The sequence below is a fragment of the Oncorhynchus mykiss genome, chromosome 27 (assembly GCF_057628025.1).
Source record: "Oncorhynchus mykiss isolate SJ-2025 chromosome 27, ASM5762802v1, whole genome shotgun sequence".
Classification (NCBI taxonomy): domain Eukaryota; kingdom Metazoa; phylum Chordata; class Actinopteri; order Salmoniformes; family Salmonidae; genus Oncorhynchus; species Oncorhynchus mykiss.
The window spans coordinates 3,956,959-3,971,467 of record NC_143048.1 but is presented as its reverse complement, the minus strand read 5'-3'; the positions used below and the strand labels follow the sequence as shown (position 1 = coordinate 3,971,467).

The 14,509-nt window shown below is 38.8% G+C and overlaps 1 protein-coding gene across 1 annotated transcript in view; it reads right to left on the bottom strand.

The window, feature by feature from the left end:
* Positions 1-12,285, bottom strand: part of ano7 (anoctamin 7) — a 50,458-nt gene extending 38,173 nt beyond the window's left edge. Inside the window, exons 1-7 of the mRNA XM_090224201.1 lie at positions 11,901-12,285; positions 5,632-5,742; positions 5,148-5,205; positions 1,698-1,849; positions 1,056-1,163; positions 572-708; positions 88-145 (exon numbers count right to left, since the gene is read on the bottom strand). Of these exons, the coding sequence (XP_090080327.1) occupies positions 88-145; positions 572-708; positions 1,056-1,163; positions 1,698-1,849; positions 5,148-5,205; positions 5,632-5,724 (606 nt within the window). The 5' untranslated portion in view covers positions 5,725-5,742; positions 11,901-12,285. The remainder of the gene's footprint in view (positions 1-87; positions 146-571; positions 709-1,055; positions 1,164-1,697; positions 1,850-5,147; positions 5,206-5,631; positions 5,743-11,900) is intronic.
* Positions 12,286-14,509: the final 2,224 nt, after the last annotated feature.

Here is a 14,509-nt window from a genome sequence, read left to right as displayed (position 1 = left end):
TGAACCACTGTGTTTCCTTGAAATACCGTATTGGTACTGCAAGATACTGATCCAATTTGAAGAATCAAGTTGAAATGGCAAACTCACTACTTGGTGTCTTTGGGTAGTCTTGAAGAACGTCTCCTTATTCTCACTGCCCAGAAACCTGTAGACACAGCCAGGTGGTCATACATAGTATGTACAGTATATGGCATACTTTGAAGTTAAAGATTGTATATACTTGTCTGTTGCCTAGATTCCACCTCTCTGTAGCAACACCTGCAACTCCAACCCAACACTGTGTTTTATTTAACATATATTTGACACCATTAAACCTGAATGTACACATCATGCCTTTTCACCTTCAGGGAAAACAGCACGGCCTGAGGGAATAATACTTTATAGAAGATGTTTTCTTTGTACAAAACCAGTAAACTGGTTTTAAAACTGGACTAGTGTCTTGCTGGGAAAATCTACATGGGTCATATTGTTTAACTGTTTCAGGAAGATGTTTAGTTGTGGAAATGCAAAGAATTTAGTGTGGTTTGACTGACAGCAGCTGCTAAGCAAATCATTTAGGATTTTAACATACCTTTCCAGTTTGTTGGTGCGAAACTGGCAGGTGTAATAGTCCGGGGGCATGCTGGGCACGTCTTGGCTCATGAGGTTTGGGATTTTTATTTTCTCTAGCATCCTCTCTGACCAGTTGAAGTTTGGTGTGGTTACCATCTGAGGAATATGCAGCACCATGATCTACTTGTGTCTCATTTGATTAATTTTGTGAACATGTGAGATTAAGCACCCGAAAGCAGGAGTGACCAACCTTCCTCCTGGAGAGCTACTGGGTATAAAGGATATCCGTAGTTCTCCAGAATAAGGGTTGAATAGTGAATTGAAATTCAGCTAATGAACTCAACATTTCTATGTGCATTTTTTCAATTGATTCATTTAATTTCAATTCACTTTGTGAATTGACTGAATTGAAAGCTGAATTGACCCTAATACCAAAGCTCTACATCTCTTGACATGTGACAGGAGAGTAGAAACATAAGAACTGAGTCAACTGACTAACTGACCTGCAGAGGGACCCGGAGACTGATCTCCTCAGCATAGTAGCAAAGGACACTCCAGGGGGCGCTCAGGAGCACATAGGAGATTTTCTTCTTAGCTTGAAGAACTTCCCGCTAGCGGAGAGGCAAACAGGAAAACAGAAATCACTGACTATGCATGTTTGTAAATTGGATAAAGCAAAGATTTATTTCCACTGATGCTGCACAATAAAACTATTATAATGTAATAAAAAATAAAAAAGTTTCACATTTTTTACATTGTTGGCATTATGGTATTATGGTATTATGCACCAATATTATATGTGGTAGCTTGTTGATTCAAGCACCCAGTAGAAAGGGCAAAGTAAATGACTTGGAAGACAAGCTCTATGGAAGCTGTGTAAATATTGACAATGTCTTTCTCTTTCCAGGTGAATCCTGGAGTGTGCAGCTCACATAGGAACCATGACTGGTATGGGAGCAGTTGTTTATCATGGGTGATGTGTCATTTATTGAGGCAGGAGTTTTTCCAGACTACATGACCTGATCATGAATAACTCTGGGCCCTGGTTATAGGCTATAACTAGGGCTCAGAGTTTTTCCTAGTCTGGGCACAAAACTAAGGGCTCTAGTAAATGTAAACGACCCTGTCCCTTAGCCCTCGCTCACCATCTCCTGGTCGATGCCGGCTGCTTGAAGTCTGGACAGGAAGTCTTCCCTCCACTTCCTGTGTGAGTCTTGGGTGGCGTGACTTGACTTGTCTTTCTCTAATGTGCCATCCTTCAACACAGCTAAACTCTCCTCCCAAACTAACACAAAGTCTGTGGGACCCAGGTGTGGTATTAACATGTGCAGATATATAAAATGTTTTTGTAATTACCAATAAGGCTTAGGCTCTGCTCAGCAAACTTATATTATCCATGGGCTTTGCTCAGCATCTTTCTCTGAAGCACCATCCTTCAACACAGCCAAATTCTCCTTCTAAATTAAACACAAATTCTGTGGGACCCAAGTATATACTTCATATAAACATGTGCATACTGTACATATACCCCTTCATGCAGTGTACAATTAGCATTGTAATTACCAATAGGGCTTAGGCTCGGCTCAGCAAACATTCAATCCATTTGTTGAAAGATTTTCAAGCAGTATATTAATATTTTCACACAAAAATATGCACATTCTAGACAGTGGTGTGTTTACATCAAGCTGACTTTTTGCGAATGCAAAGCTGTTCATAATGACGTAGTGCACATGAAAAGCACTTTGTTGTATGAATTTTAATTTACCGAATGAAAAAGAGAAGGTCTATGTGTTTCCATCCCATATTTAACTCTGTTGATAGTTTTGCCACAAAAAGTGTTGCAACAAACAGTACATTATGCTCTTTGCACATGTGCTCTAGCCAACAGCTCGCAGATACAGTCTAGAGGGTACATGATGATGTTATGGATAGGAGCGAGGTCATTTTTATTTGTCAATAAAAACGGCAGCCACGCACTGATCATCATCTCACAGAATACAATATTTACAGGAAATTAGCATCAAGCTCATCACTGTGCACTCTCACCACCATGTGAAGTTCTAAATAAATGATTAGATCTGTAGACTAATAAAACTGCATGCTTTTCCAAGTCTCAGTGGGCATAGTGAGCACACAACATATTGTTATTCTGTCAACAACTGCATACAGTTGATGGTTATTCCATCAACAATTGTACCAAAACATTGTTTACACTGCCATTTGTCGCGTGATATAAAAAAATACTACAGTCACATGACTCAGGTAACAGTCAGATGATATCAGCTGGTAGCATATTATTTTTATAATTGCCACCTGTAATAGTCTGTTGTATAGTGTCACACCCTGATCTGTTTCACCTGTCTTTGTGCTTGTCTCCACCCCCTTCCAGGTGTCGCCAATCTTCCCCATTATCCCCAGTGTATTTATACCTGTGTTCTCGGTTTGTCTGTTGCCAGTTCGTTTGTTTTGTGAAATCTACCAGCGGTTTCCCAGTTCTCAGTTCTTGGTTTCCTGGGTTTTGACCATTCTGCCTACGCAGATCCTGCCTGCTGTTCTGTACCTTGCCACACCACACTGGATTATTGACCCTTGCCTGCCGTTCTGTACCTTGCCACACCACACTGGATTATTGACCCTTGCCTGCTGTTCTGGACCTTTTGCACCCTATCTGGATTAGGGACCTCTGCCGTCCCCTGTACTAGTAATAAACTTTTGTTACATCGACACTGTCTGCATCTGGGTCTTAGCTGAAATGTGATAGTATAGTGCAAATGTGTGCTCTGTCATTTGTTGAGTTGTCACAGCAAGTCAACAACGATTTATGTAAACACAAGGATCTCTAAAAAGGCACATGGGTGATTAATCTCTTCTGTCCAATGGTGTAAAGTAGTTAATAAAAAATCATTTAAAGTACTACTTACTAGTTTTTGGGGGTTTCTGTACTTTATTATTGATATTTTCGACAATATTTACTTTTACTCCACTTCACTCCTAAAGAAAATATGTACTTTTTACTCCAATACATTTCCCCTGACACCTACTCTTTAGATTTAGAATGCAGTACAGAAAAATGGTTCCATTCACACACCTATCAATATAACAAGTTGTAATTCTTACTTCTTATGATCTGGTGGACTCACTAAACGCAAATACTGCATTTGTAAATTATTTGTTTTTAACATGTGCTGTCTGGTTTGCTTAATATATGGGAATTTGATGTACAGAATTTACTTTTACTCAATTATGACAATTGAGTACTTTTTCCACCCCTGTATTTAAGTAAATGCAAAACCAGATATTTTTTTACTTTTACTCAAGTAGTATTTTGCTGGGTAAATTTTACATGAGTCATTTTCTATTATGGTATCTTTTTCTTTTACTCAAGTATGACAATTTAGTACTTTTTACACCACTGCTTCTGTCCCTGAACATCATGATTTAAACTTATACTCTCTAACCTTGTTATTTATTGAAATATGTTACCTAATTATTTTGTAGCCATTAGTTCAGTGGTTGGTTGACACATTTTATAGAAATTATGCAATTGATGATTAGAAAAAAATCCAGCCTTTTAGCAATTTCACCATCGCTGATGCTCTTGACAACCCTCAGCAGCCACTAACCAATACATATTTCAGAATCATATTGCATTCCATTGGAATAATTAGAAATCAGTGAACGCTTTTAGAACATTTGACGTGTTTTTAATTGTAATATATTTGAAATGGCTACAAAAATAAGCAATTCAAGCGGCTTTTTTGGCATATTTTTTATCACTGTTCTGGTAATATTGAGCTAAATATGTATGTGTATGACATACTTGGGCCATCATTTTGGGTTGTCCTCATTGTAACACACATGTTAAGCCATTATTGGCCATTACACCAATTATTTATCTGGTTTTGACCATGCAAAATCAATGCAGGTCCTTCCAATTCCAATTGTTCCATACCTTAATATGTTGTATTATGAAGTTAATAACATATCAAATTGCCTTAGTTAGAGAAGATTGTTCCCTGATAATACAAAACCACATTTAATACCCTGATCCTGTTCTCCGTACTAACCGCATAGGGGTCATAACATATAATGCATGCAGTGAGACACATTTAGCTACTCCGAATATATTGCAAACATACCAAAATATAATCCAAAGTGGACAAATATGTGAAATGTGGCCCTCTGGCCCATGGACTAACTAGTAGGGAAAAGCAAAGCTGACCTAAGATCAGCATCTAGTGCCAACTTCACCCTAAACCCAGTGAGGACAAAGGAAAGGACACCAGGAATGGAATAAATGTACCTTGCGGGCAAACGTTCGCACATAATGTAATTGATTGCTTTTATAAGTTAAAACTGGTTAAGAAGACGTCACCAGATTACAATCAACTGGTCTCTGTAAAGACAAATAAACACATATTGTTCATGACAAGGACTATACGTTATTATCAGGTCAGATTAAAGATTACAACCAGATAAAGACGTTAAGAAAACGTCCTTACACAAGCTGTGTACAACCTGACCATTGCAACCAGTTTTTCCCAATAGTTTTTTTTAGCCATCCTTACGTCATTCCATTCCATCAGTATACTCACCAATGCGAGTGATGCCGTCGCTGAACACATTTTTGTCCCCAGAGCTGACCTGAGACATCTGTGAACATGAATAGTTGATCTATTATCAATGTACCCACTTAAGATTGTTCCTAACCAACATCCACTCTCCCCTTAGTTATAGTGTTGTTGCGGTTGGACTAATGCGCTCTGACTTCCTGTCTTTGTAATCAGAGTCACTGATTAACGTCCCAACACCATAACAGGAGACTAGCCTGGATGGGTGTTGACATAACATAATGTTTTCTACGCACGCACGCACACACACACACACACACACACACACACACACACACACACACACACACACACACACACACACACACACACACACACACACACACACACACACACACACACACACACACACACACACACACACACACACACACACACACACACACACACACACAGTCCATAACTATGAGTGTTTAAATATGATCAAACAATATTTTTTCATGATTACCCCAGTATCCATGCTCCCGTAGTTGTGGTCTGCAGTGTTAGTCATGGCGATGAGAGTGGTGATGTCCTCTCGCTCCTCTCCCCTCCTCATCATGGTCTCTCAGTAGGCTGCCTGGAGCACATAAAGTCCCTCATGTTCCATTGGTGTGAACAAGCTCCCAGAGCAAGCAAGATACCAGGGGATTCAGCACAGTATGCCCTCTCATCAAAACACACAACATGAAACTCATACAGCAAAACAGCCACGTCCTAATTGTACCCATCACTGTATGTCAATTTAAATGACTTTACACCCCAAGTTATTGTATGTCTGCAAGTAACACGATTATGCCTGATTATGCCACCATTAGCTGCATAAGTGTACAGTCGCAGAGGAAATCGCCTCAGTAGCTAGACAGTAACCTTTTGAAGGTATACAGCTCAAACATCTCAGTCATGGGGCTGTGTCCCTAATGACACACTATCCCCTATAAAGTGCATTACTGTGCACTATATATGGACCAGGGTGCTATTTGATACAAAGTGATGTTTTCATATTAACTCAATTGAGTTAATTTCACAGGACCAACTGACATCGAGTAATAAGAAAACCCTGAGGCCTCAAATTTGTCTATTCACAATCTAGTCAAATAAACCGGTCAGGTTTGCTATGTGGCACTGGAGTGTGGCTGCATGTTTCACCTCACACTGTTGGATATGAGCCATGCAGATAGCACTCCATTCGGGCTCTGGCTCGCAGCAATGGCTCCACTGTATACAGGGCCGGCTGTAGGTTAGAATGGTATCATGCACTTGTAATAGGGCTCAATTCAATCTAACCCGCATTACGGTGTTAATGCAGTTGCTTTTACCCCATGCTTAAATAAAATCACAGATTAGTATCGGGTGCTATGAAAACCTACTACTACTACTGCTACTGCTGCTGCTGGTGTGTGTTCAGACAGTAGTTCGTACATGTAGACACTGAGTAAACATTTGGCAGGTTTGACCGAATCCCAGCCTCAGGCCCTGAACAACTCTATCCTGTGACTAATCTATTTACTTTTCTTTCATTGGAAACACTTAACTAGGTTCAGGAAGGGTTGAAGAATTGCAACATTACCTGGAGCTAACTCTACAAATAGCACTGCTGGTTGATTTGAAAGTAGTCAATCGATCAATAATATAGTCAAATGAAAGTAGTCAATCAATCAATAATATAGTCAATCGATCAATAATATAATAATACTTAATAATAATGATTTACAATTTGTAGAAACTATGAGATTAGATAGGTTCAGAATTTTTGTGAAATGTCACAGCACAATTGAAAAACATATGGCAAATAGAAAAACCTGGATGGGTTTAAGAGAAAACTCAGCAATAAAAGAAACTTCCATTTTTCATGACCCTCTCTTCCAAAGATAATTCGTAGAAATCCAAATAACTTCACAGATCTTCATTTTAAAGGGTTTAAACATTGTTTCCCATGCTTGTTCAATGAACCATAAACAATTACTGAACATGCACCTGTGGAACGGTCATTAAGACACTAACAGGCTACAGGCGGTAGGCAATTAAGGTTACAGTTATGAAACCTTAGGACACTAAAGAGGCCTTTCTACTGACTCTGAAAAACACCAAAAGAAAGATGCCCGGGGTCCCTGCCCATCTGCGTGAATGTGCCATAGGCATGCTGCAAGGAGACATGAGGACTGCAGATGTGGCCAGGGCAATAAATTGCAATGTCCGTACTGTGAGACCCCTAAGACAGCGATACAAGGAGCCAGGATGGACAGCTGATCGTCCTCGTAGTGGCAGACCACGTGTAACACCTGCACAGGATCAGTACATCCGAACATCACACCTGAGGGACAGGTACAGGATGGCAACAACAACTGCCTGAGTTACACCAGGAACGCACAATCCCTCCATCAGTGCTCAGAATAGGCAGTGAGAGGCTGGACTGAGGGCTTGCAGGCCTGTTGTAAGGCAGGTCCTCACCAGACATCACCGGCAACAACGTCGCCTATGGGCACAAACCCACTGTCGCTGGACCAGACAGGACTGGCAAAAAGTGCTCTTCACTGACGAGTCGTGGTTTTGTCTCACAAGGGGTGATGGTCGGATTCGCGTTTATCATCAAAGGAACGAGTGTTACACCGAGGCCTGTGCTCTGGAGCGGGATCGATTTGGAGGTGGAGGGTCCGTCATGGTCTGGGGCGGTGTGTCACAGCATCATCGGACAGAGCTTGTTGTCATTGTAGGCAATCTCAACGCTGTGCATTACAGGGAAGACATCCTCCTCCCTCATGTGGTACACTTCCTGCAGGCTCATCCTGACATGACCTTCATGACATGACAATGCCACCAGCCATACTGCTCGTTCTGTGCGTGATTTCCTGCAAGACAGGAATGTCAGTGTTCTGCCATGACCAGCGAAGAGCCCGGATCTCAATCCCATTGAACACGTCTGGGACCTGTTGGATCGGAGTGTGAGGGCTAGGGCCATTCCCCCCAGAAATGTCCGGGAACTCGCAGGTGCCATGGTGGAAGAACTGGCAAATCTGGTGCAGTCCATGAGGAGGAGATGCACTGCAGTACTTCTTTTCCCTTCTACATGCCTCTTCCATTTTTGTGGTAATGCTGCAATTAGTTGGTTGTGATTTTGGGTAGAGCAGACATTTCCATATGTCTGTGTTAGCTGCATGTGTGACATAACTCCACCAGTCCTATTTATGATATAATTCACAAAATCATACCTTTTTTAAAACTTTCTTCAAATTTGTTTTATTTTTTATCAATTAGTAGATATGAGTTTAAACACAATATTTGTTGTATTATTTGTTCTGTCTTTTCAGGTGGATTAAACTGAAATTGCAACCAACTTTCTAAGGCTTGTTTAAAAAATAACGATATTTTGGAGATTATTTCCTTTTCAAACAACCGAAAGTGAGCAGGTGTAATCTGAATAAAGGGAAAAAATGCCATTCTTGAACATAGGATGAGACATTCCAGCCAATTTACTAGAGAACAAGTTTGGATTTAAGTATAACTTTTGTATGACTGATGCCTTTAGTGAGAGGTCTAATGCTTTAATATTTAATAATTTCTGCCCTCCGAATTCATATTTGTTATATACATAGGCCCTTTTAATTTAGTCTGGCTTGCTATTCCAAATAAAATGTTATCTTTTTTGTTCATATCATTTAAAAACCAAGTCTCTAGGTGTAGGCAAAACCATAAGCAAATAGGTCAAATGTGATATAACTAAAGAGTTAATTAGGGTGATTTTTCCACAAATAGTCAGGTATTTTCCTTTCCATGGTAGCAAGATCTTATTTATTTTTGCTAACTTTCTATAAAAGTGCATTGGAGTGAGATCATTTCTTTCTTTTGGGTTTTGTATACCGAGTATGACCACATCTCCATCAGACCATTTAATTGGTCAACTGCACGGTAATGTAAAATTTAGTAATCCAATACATAATATTATCATAATTTAGTTTTAATCCAGATAGGATAGCAAAAGTATCTAGATCCTATGAGGCTGTGGAGAGGTTCTAGTTGTGGTTTTAAAAGAAAACATGAATCATCATCGTACAATGACATCTTCGTTTTTAAGCCACGGATTTCTAATCCCTTAATACTATTGTTTGATCTAATTTTAACAGCTAACATTTTGATGACAATAATAAATAGATATGCTGACAGTGGACAACCTTGTTCTAATCCTCTAGATAGTTTAAAACTTTCTGAGATGTAGCCATTATTTATTATTTTACAGCTAGGGTTACTATACATAACTTTAACCCATTTTATAAGAGATTCCCCAAAATCCAAATAGTCAAGGCATTTCCTGGCATAAATTAGATACAGTATATAATTTATTTAAAAAATGTAGTTCCCCATGATAGGACAATAAAAAATTAAATGTATAATTTATTTTAAAACACTCTTCCACCATGATAGGACAATAAATAAATAAGACGTATAATTCATTATAAAAAGTATATCCATTATCTGAACAACATTGAAAACTCTCTCACACCCCCGCTCACAGCAGTACATTGCTTCTGGGATATGAAACCATTTCCTTTCTCACTCAACACCACACTTTCCCAAACATCAAAAAACACACACCACACCATCCACACATACTGTGCCTTCTGTTTATTGAGTTTTTATCTTCACCATGTTGAATTAGTGCTTTTGTGTTCCAATTAGTTATATTTGAAGATATATAGAAAAGCTATCTTTTTATTGTATTATTACAATCCGTAACCGGGCTAGAATTGTGTTTCATTATTTTCCTCGTCTATAAGAACTTTGTAATTTTTAAAATAGCCATGGTCTTTGTGTGTCTCTGAACAACTGGTTATCAATATATAGTTTATCGACAACGAGAGCTACTCATTTCCCTTTTAATCTATTTTTTAAATGTTTTAAATTGGATGCAGAACTTTACGATGTTCTGCAATTTCCTTCAGGAACTGGTTATTCATGCCAATTTTGGTCCCAGCAAGTCTTTTACCCAGGCTTTTAACAATTATTTTATCTTTAAATTAAGCAAATTTGGCAACGATTGGGCGTTCATACCTCTGCCCTCTCGGTCCGAAGCGGTGTACACGTTCGAGTTGGATTTTGACGATAGCTTCGCGTGTACTCTGAAGCGCTGTAAGGAGGAACTCTCTAACTACAGATTCAGGAACTTCTCCTTCTTTCTCTTGGATACCTGTAAGTACCAGATTATCTCTCATGGATCTAGTCTCTATGTCAAGTAAGGCTTCTCTCAGAATGGTGTTCTCCTTTTTTTTCTCGATTTCAATCTTATTGACTGTCCCTTTTAGCTTGTGTTTCCTTCTCCAATGTCGCAGCTTTTTCATCACTCATCTCGAGGCTTGCCTTCAACTCTTTTATATCCTTACTGACTAATTCAAGGACACCCAGTTTGTCATTTATTGATTTCAACAGATTGGTTTCGACCTTTACCATTCCCGGTGGTGAAAATATTAAATTGTCTGTGTCTGTAGAAGAGTCACCTTTTAGTTTTGAAATCGATTCTCCTGTCTTACTCTCCGTCATGTTTGGGTGTTGCTTGTTTTCGTAATATTTGTCGATAAATTTCTCTAGTCTTAAGATTAGTTTTGTGTTATTATCCAGATTGAAGGTTATCACCCACCAGATTGTGTAGTGCTAATATTTAGTCTAACTTGCCGATATTGACTATTACGTTTTCATCTTGAGGTGATCTACATAACTACTTTCAGTCCGCCATTACCTGTCTCAGTCCCACCTTTGTCCCCCTTTTGTTCAGGGACACATTATTCAATTTATGTTAGTCACATGTCTGTGGAACTTGTTCAGTTTATGTCTCAGTTGTTGAATCTTGTTATGTTCATACAAATATTTACACATGTTAAGTTTGCTGAAAATAAACGCAGTTGACAGTGAGTTTTTTTGCTGAGTTTAGATGGGAGGGGTTGAGTCTAGCTGAAGGGTGGGACTAAAAACAACAATATAATTAATGAAAAATATACTGGGTCCGTAAAATGTATATAGGTTCAGAACTTTTGTGAAAACAGCACAGTTAAAAATACGTGGCAAAAACAAAACTGAATGGTCTTCAGAGATAGATTGGATAGGTTGAGGGTAGCTGAAGGATGGGATTAAAAACAAAAAAATATATTATGTATTTTACAATAGTTGTGTCCGTAAAATGTATTTAGTATGTATAAGCTGGAAGTAGAAGTCGAAGTGTTGTTGTCCATCATTTTACTCCAATTAGGGGAGGGGTGGTAGGGTTATGGTAACATAATAAAGAAAAATATATTTGTAAAAATGTATATACAGTACTTCACCAACACTTTTTTGGTTACTACATGCTTCCATATGTGTTATTTCATAGTTTTGATGTCTTCACTATTATTCTACAATGTAGAAAATAGTACAAATAAAGAAAAACCCTTGAATTAATAGATGTGTCCAAACTGACTGGTAGTGTATATTTACAAAAAAATATATGGGAGATTGGAAATTATAATGGAAGCTACAATCTGCAATATTAAAGCTGATCTACACCTAAAATTAACAAAAAACAGTTAACTAGCCTGCAGATGGAATATGATGCAATTATAATACATTGTAAGACCTGTCTTAAGCATGTATCACCCTAAGCATCTCATAATGAACCTGACTAAATACTTTCTCGCTCTCTCCAGGATATGCTCTCAACATGAACTATTATTCATTTACACTTCCCTTCTCTTATTTCTCTCTTTTCGAGCTTACCTGTGTTCATCCAGTTTCACCGTTATGGCGCACACCCAGGTTAGAGCCTTCACTTAATCCCAATCACAACGTTACAGGTGGAGTCCCTCCTCAGTCCAGATACTATAGATGGGAAGGAAGGATATCCTCAGAAGTCCTACTCTGTTCGTGGTCTTCCCAGACTATAAGGCTTGATCCGTGTGGTGTCTCTCCAACAGCAACTAATGTTCTGTACTCCTTTACTGTAGTAGTTGTTACTAACTTCCCTAACTGTCGCTACTGCCAGAGTCACTGCAGGATACAGCACTCAGACATACACATCCGGGCAGGACAGATAAGAGACGAGGGAAGGAGGGAGGGAAGAAAAGTTAGCAAGGAAGGGAGTAAGAAAGAGAGAGCGGGAAGGAGGAGAGGCTTTGTTTGCTGTGAAGGTGGTGCTCCTTTCACCTAATTTCACCCTTACAACCCCTGAGCCGTATGTGCAGACACACACACACAAATACACCAGATGTACGCAAGCACGCGATAGTTGCACGCGATAGTTTATCTTTTCAAAATCATTCATTTTTTATAGGGAAATACATACATTTGCATTGGTCAAGTTGATCGATCTTACAGGCTTAATATAACTTCTGATGTATATACTTTAAAAATTATTTAGACTGTTATTCTACATGAACAAATGAGAACTTCCAGAAATACTGTTGGTTTGTGGCAATGGAAAAAAATATAACTGGAATTAGAATTTCAGTTTACTTCCTGAATTTATTGAATTAAAATGCAATTGACCCTATGCTGATGGCTAGGCATGATTCTTAAATTTCACATCCAAACTACATCACTCTACTGCACTCTAGTGGTGTAGGCTACTCATTTGTGTTTTCCCAATCTAGACATGAGGGCTGCTACTGATGAAGGAGAAGTTGTAAAATATATTGACTCTGCTGACTGACCAGCTTCGGGGCAAGTCCATATCCATTCAGTTAATTCAGAATAAAATATAATGCCTAACTATTTCTTATAAGCATGAATGAGCTTTTATGAAGTGCTACTGACATATCTTAACATAACCTCTTTCCCATGCTCTAACAGTATAATGAATATGATGTTTTCAGTCGATATGCTGTAGTGAATGAGTTAGGGTAAGATACTTTTATACTTATGTTAAACAATTACAGAGACATAAGATAATTAGTGCATTTGGAAAGTATTCAGACCACTTCCATTTTCCCACATTTTATTATGTTACAACCTTATTCGAAAATTGATTAAATATAAAAAATTTTCCTCAATTTACACACAATACGCCATAATGACAAAGCGAAAACAGGTTTATTTACATAAGTATTCAGACCCTTTGCTATGACACTCGAAATTGAGCTCAGGTGCATCCTGTTTTTTAATATTTTTATTTCACCTTTATTTTACCAGGTAGGCCAGTTGAGAACAAGTTCTCATTTACAACTGTGACCTGGCCAAGATAAAGCAAAGCAGTGCGACAAAAAACAACAACACAGAGTTACACATTGGATAAACAAAAGTACAGTCAATAACACAATATAAACATCTGTATACAGTGTGTGCAAATTAAGTAAGAAGGCAATAAATAGGCCATAGTAGCGAAGTAATTACAATGTAGAAAATTAACACTGGAGTGATAGATATGCAGATGATGATGTGCAAGTAGAAATACTGGTGTGCAAAATATAAAAAAAAGTAAATAAAAACAATATGGGGATGAGGTAGGTAGTTTGATGAGCTATTTACAGATGGGCCAAGTACAGCTGCAGCGACCGGTAAGCTGCTAAGATAGCTGATGCTTAAAGATGGTGAGGCAGATGTGAGTCTCCAACTTCAGCAATTTTTGTAATTGGCTCCAGTCACAATTTGCAGCAGACAACTGGAAGGCGGCCAAAGGTGGTGTTGGCTTTGGGGATGACCAGTGAGATACACAGTGCCTTGCGAAAGTATTCGGCCCCCTTGAACTTTGCGACCTTTTGCCACATTTCAGGCTTCAAACATAAAGATATAAAACTGTATTTTTTTGTGAAGAATCAACAACAAGTGGGACACAATCATGAAGTGGAACGACATTTATTGGATATTTCAAACTTTTTTAACAAATCAAAAACTGAAAAATTGGGCGTGCAAAATTATTCAGCCCCTTTACTTTCAGTGCAGCAAACTCTCTCCAGAAGTTCAGTGAGGATCTCTGAATGATCCAATGTTGACCTAAATGACTAATGATGATAAATACAATCCACCTGTGTGTAATCAAGTCTCCGTATAAATGCACCTGCACTGTGATAGTCTCAGAGGTCCGTTAAAAGCGCAGAGAGCATCATGAAGAACAAGGAACACACCAGGCAGGTCTGAGATACTGTTGTGAAGAAGTTTAAAGCCGGATTTGGATACAAAAAGATTTCCCAAGCTTTAAACATCCCAAGGAGCACTGTGCAAGCGATAATATTGAAATGGAAGGAGTATCAGACCACTGCAAATCTACCAAGACCTGGCCGTCCCTCTAAACTTTCAGCTCATACAAGGAGAAGACTGATCAGAGATGCAGCCAAGAGGCCCATGATCACTCTGGATGAACTGCATAGATCTACAGCTGAGGTGGGAGACTC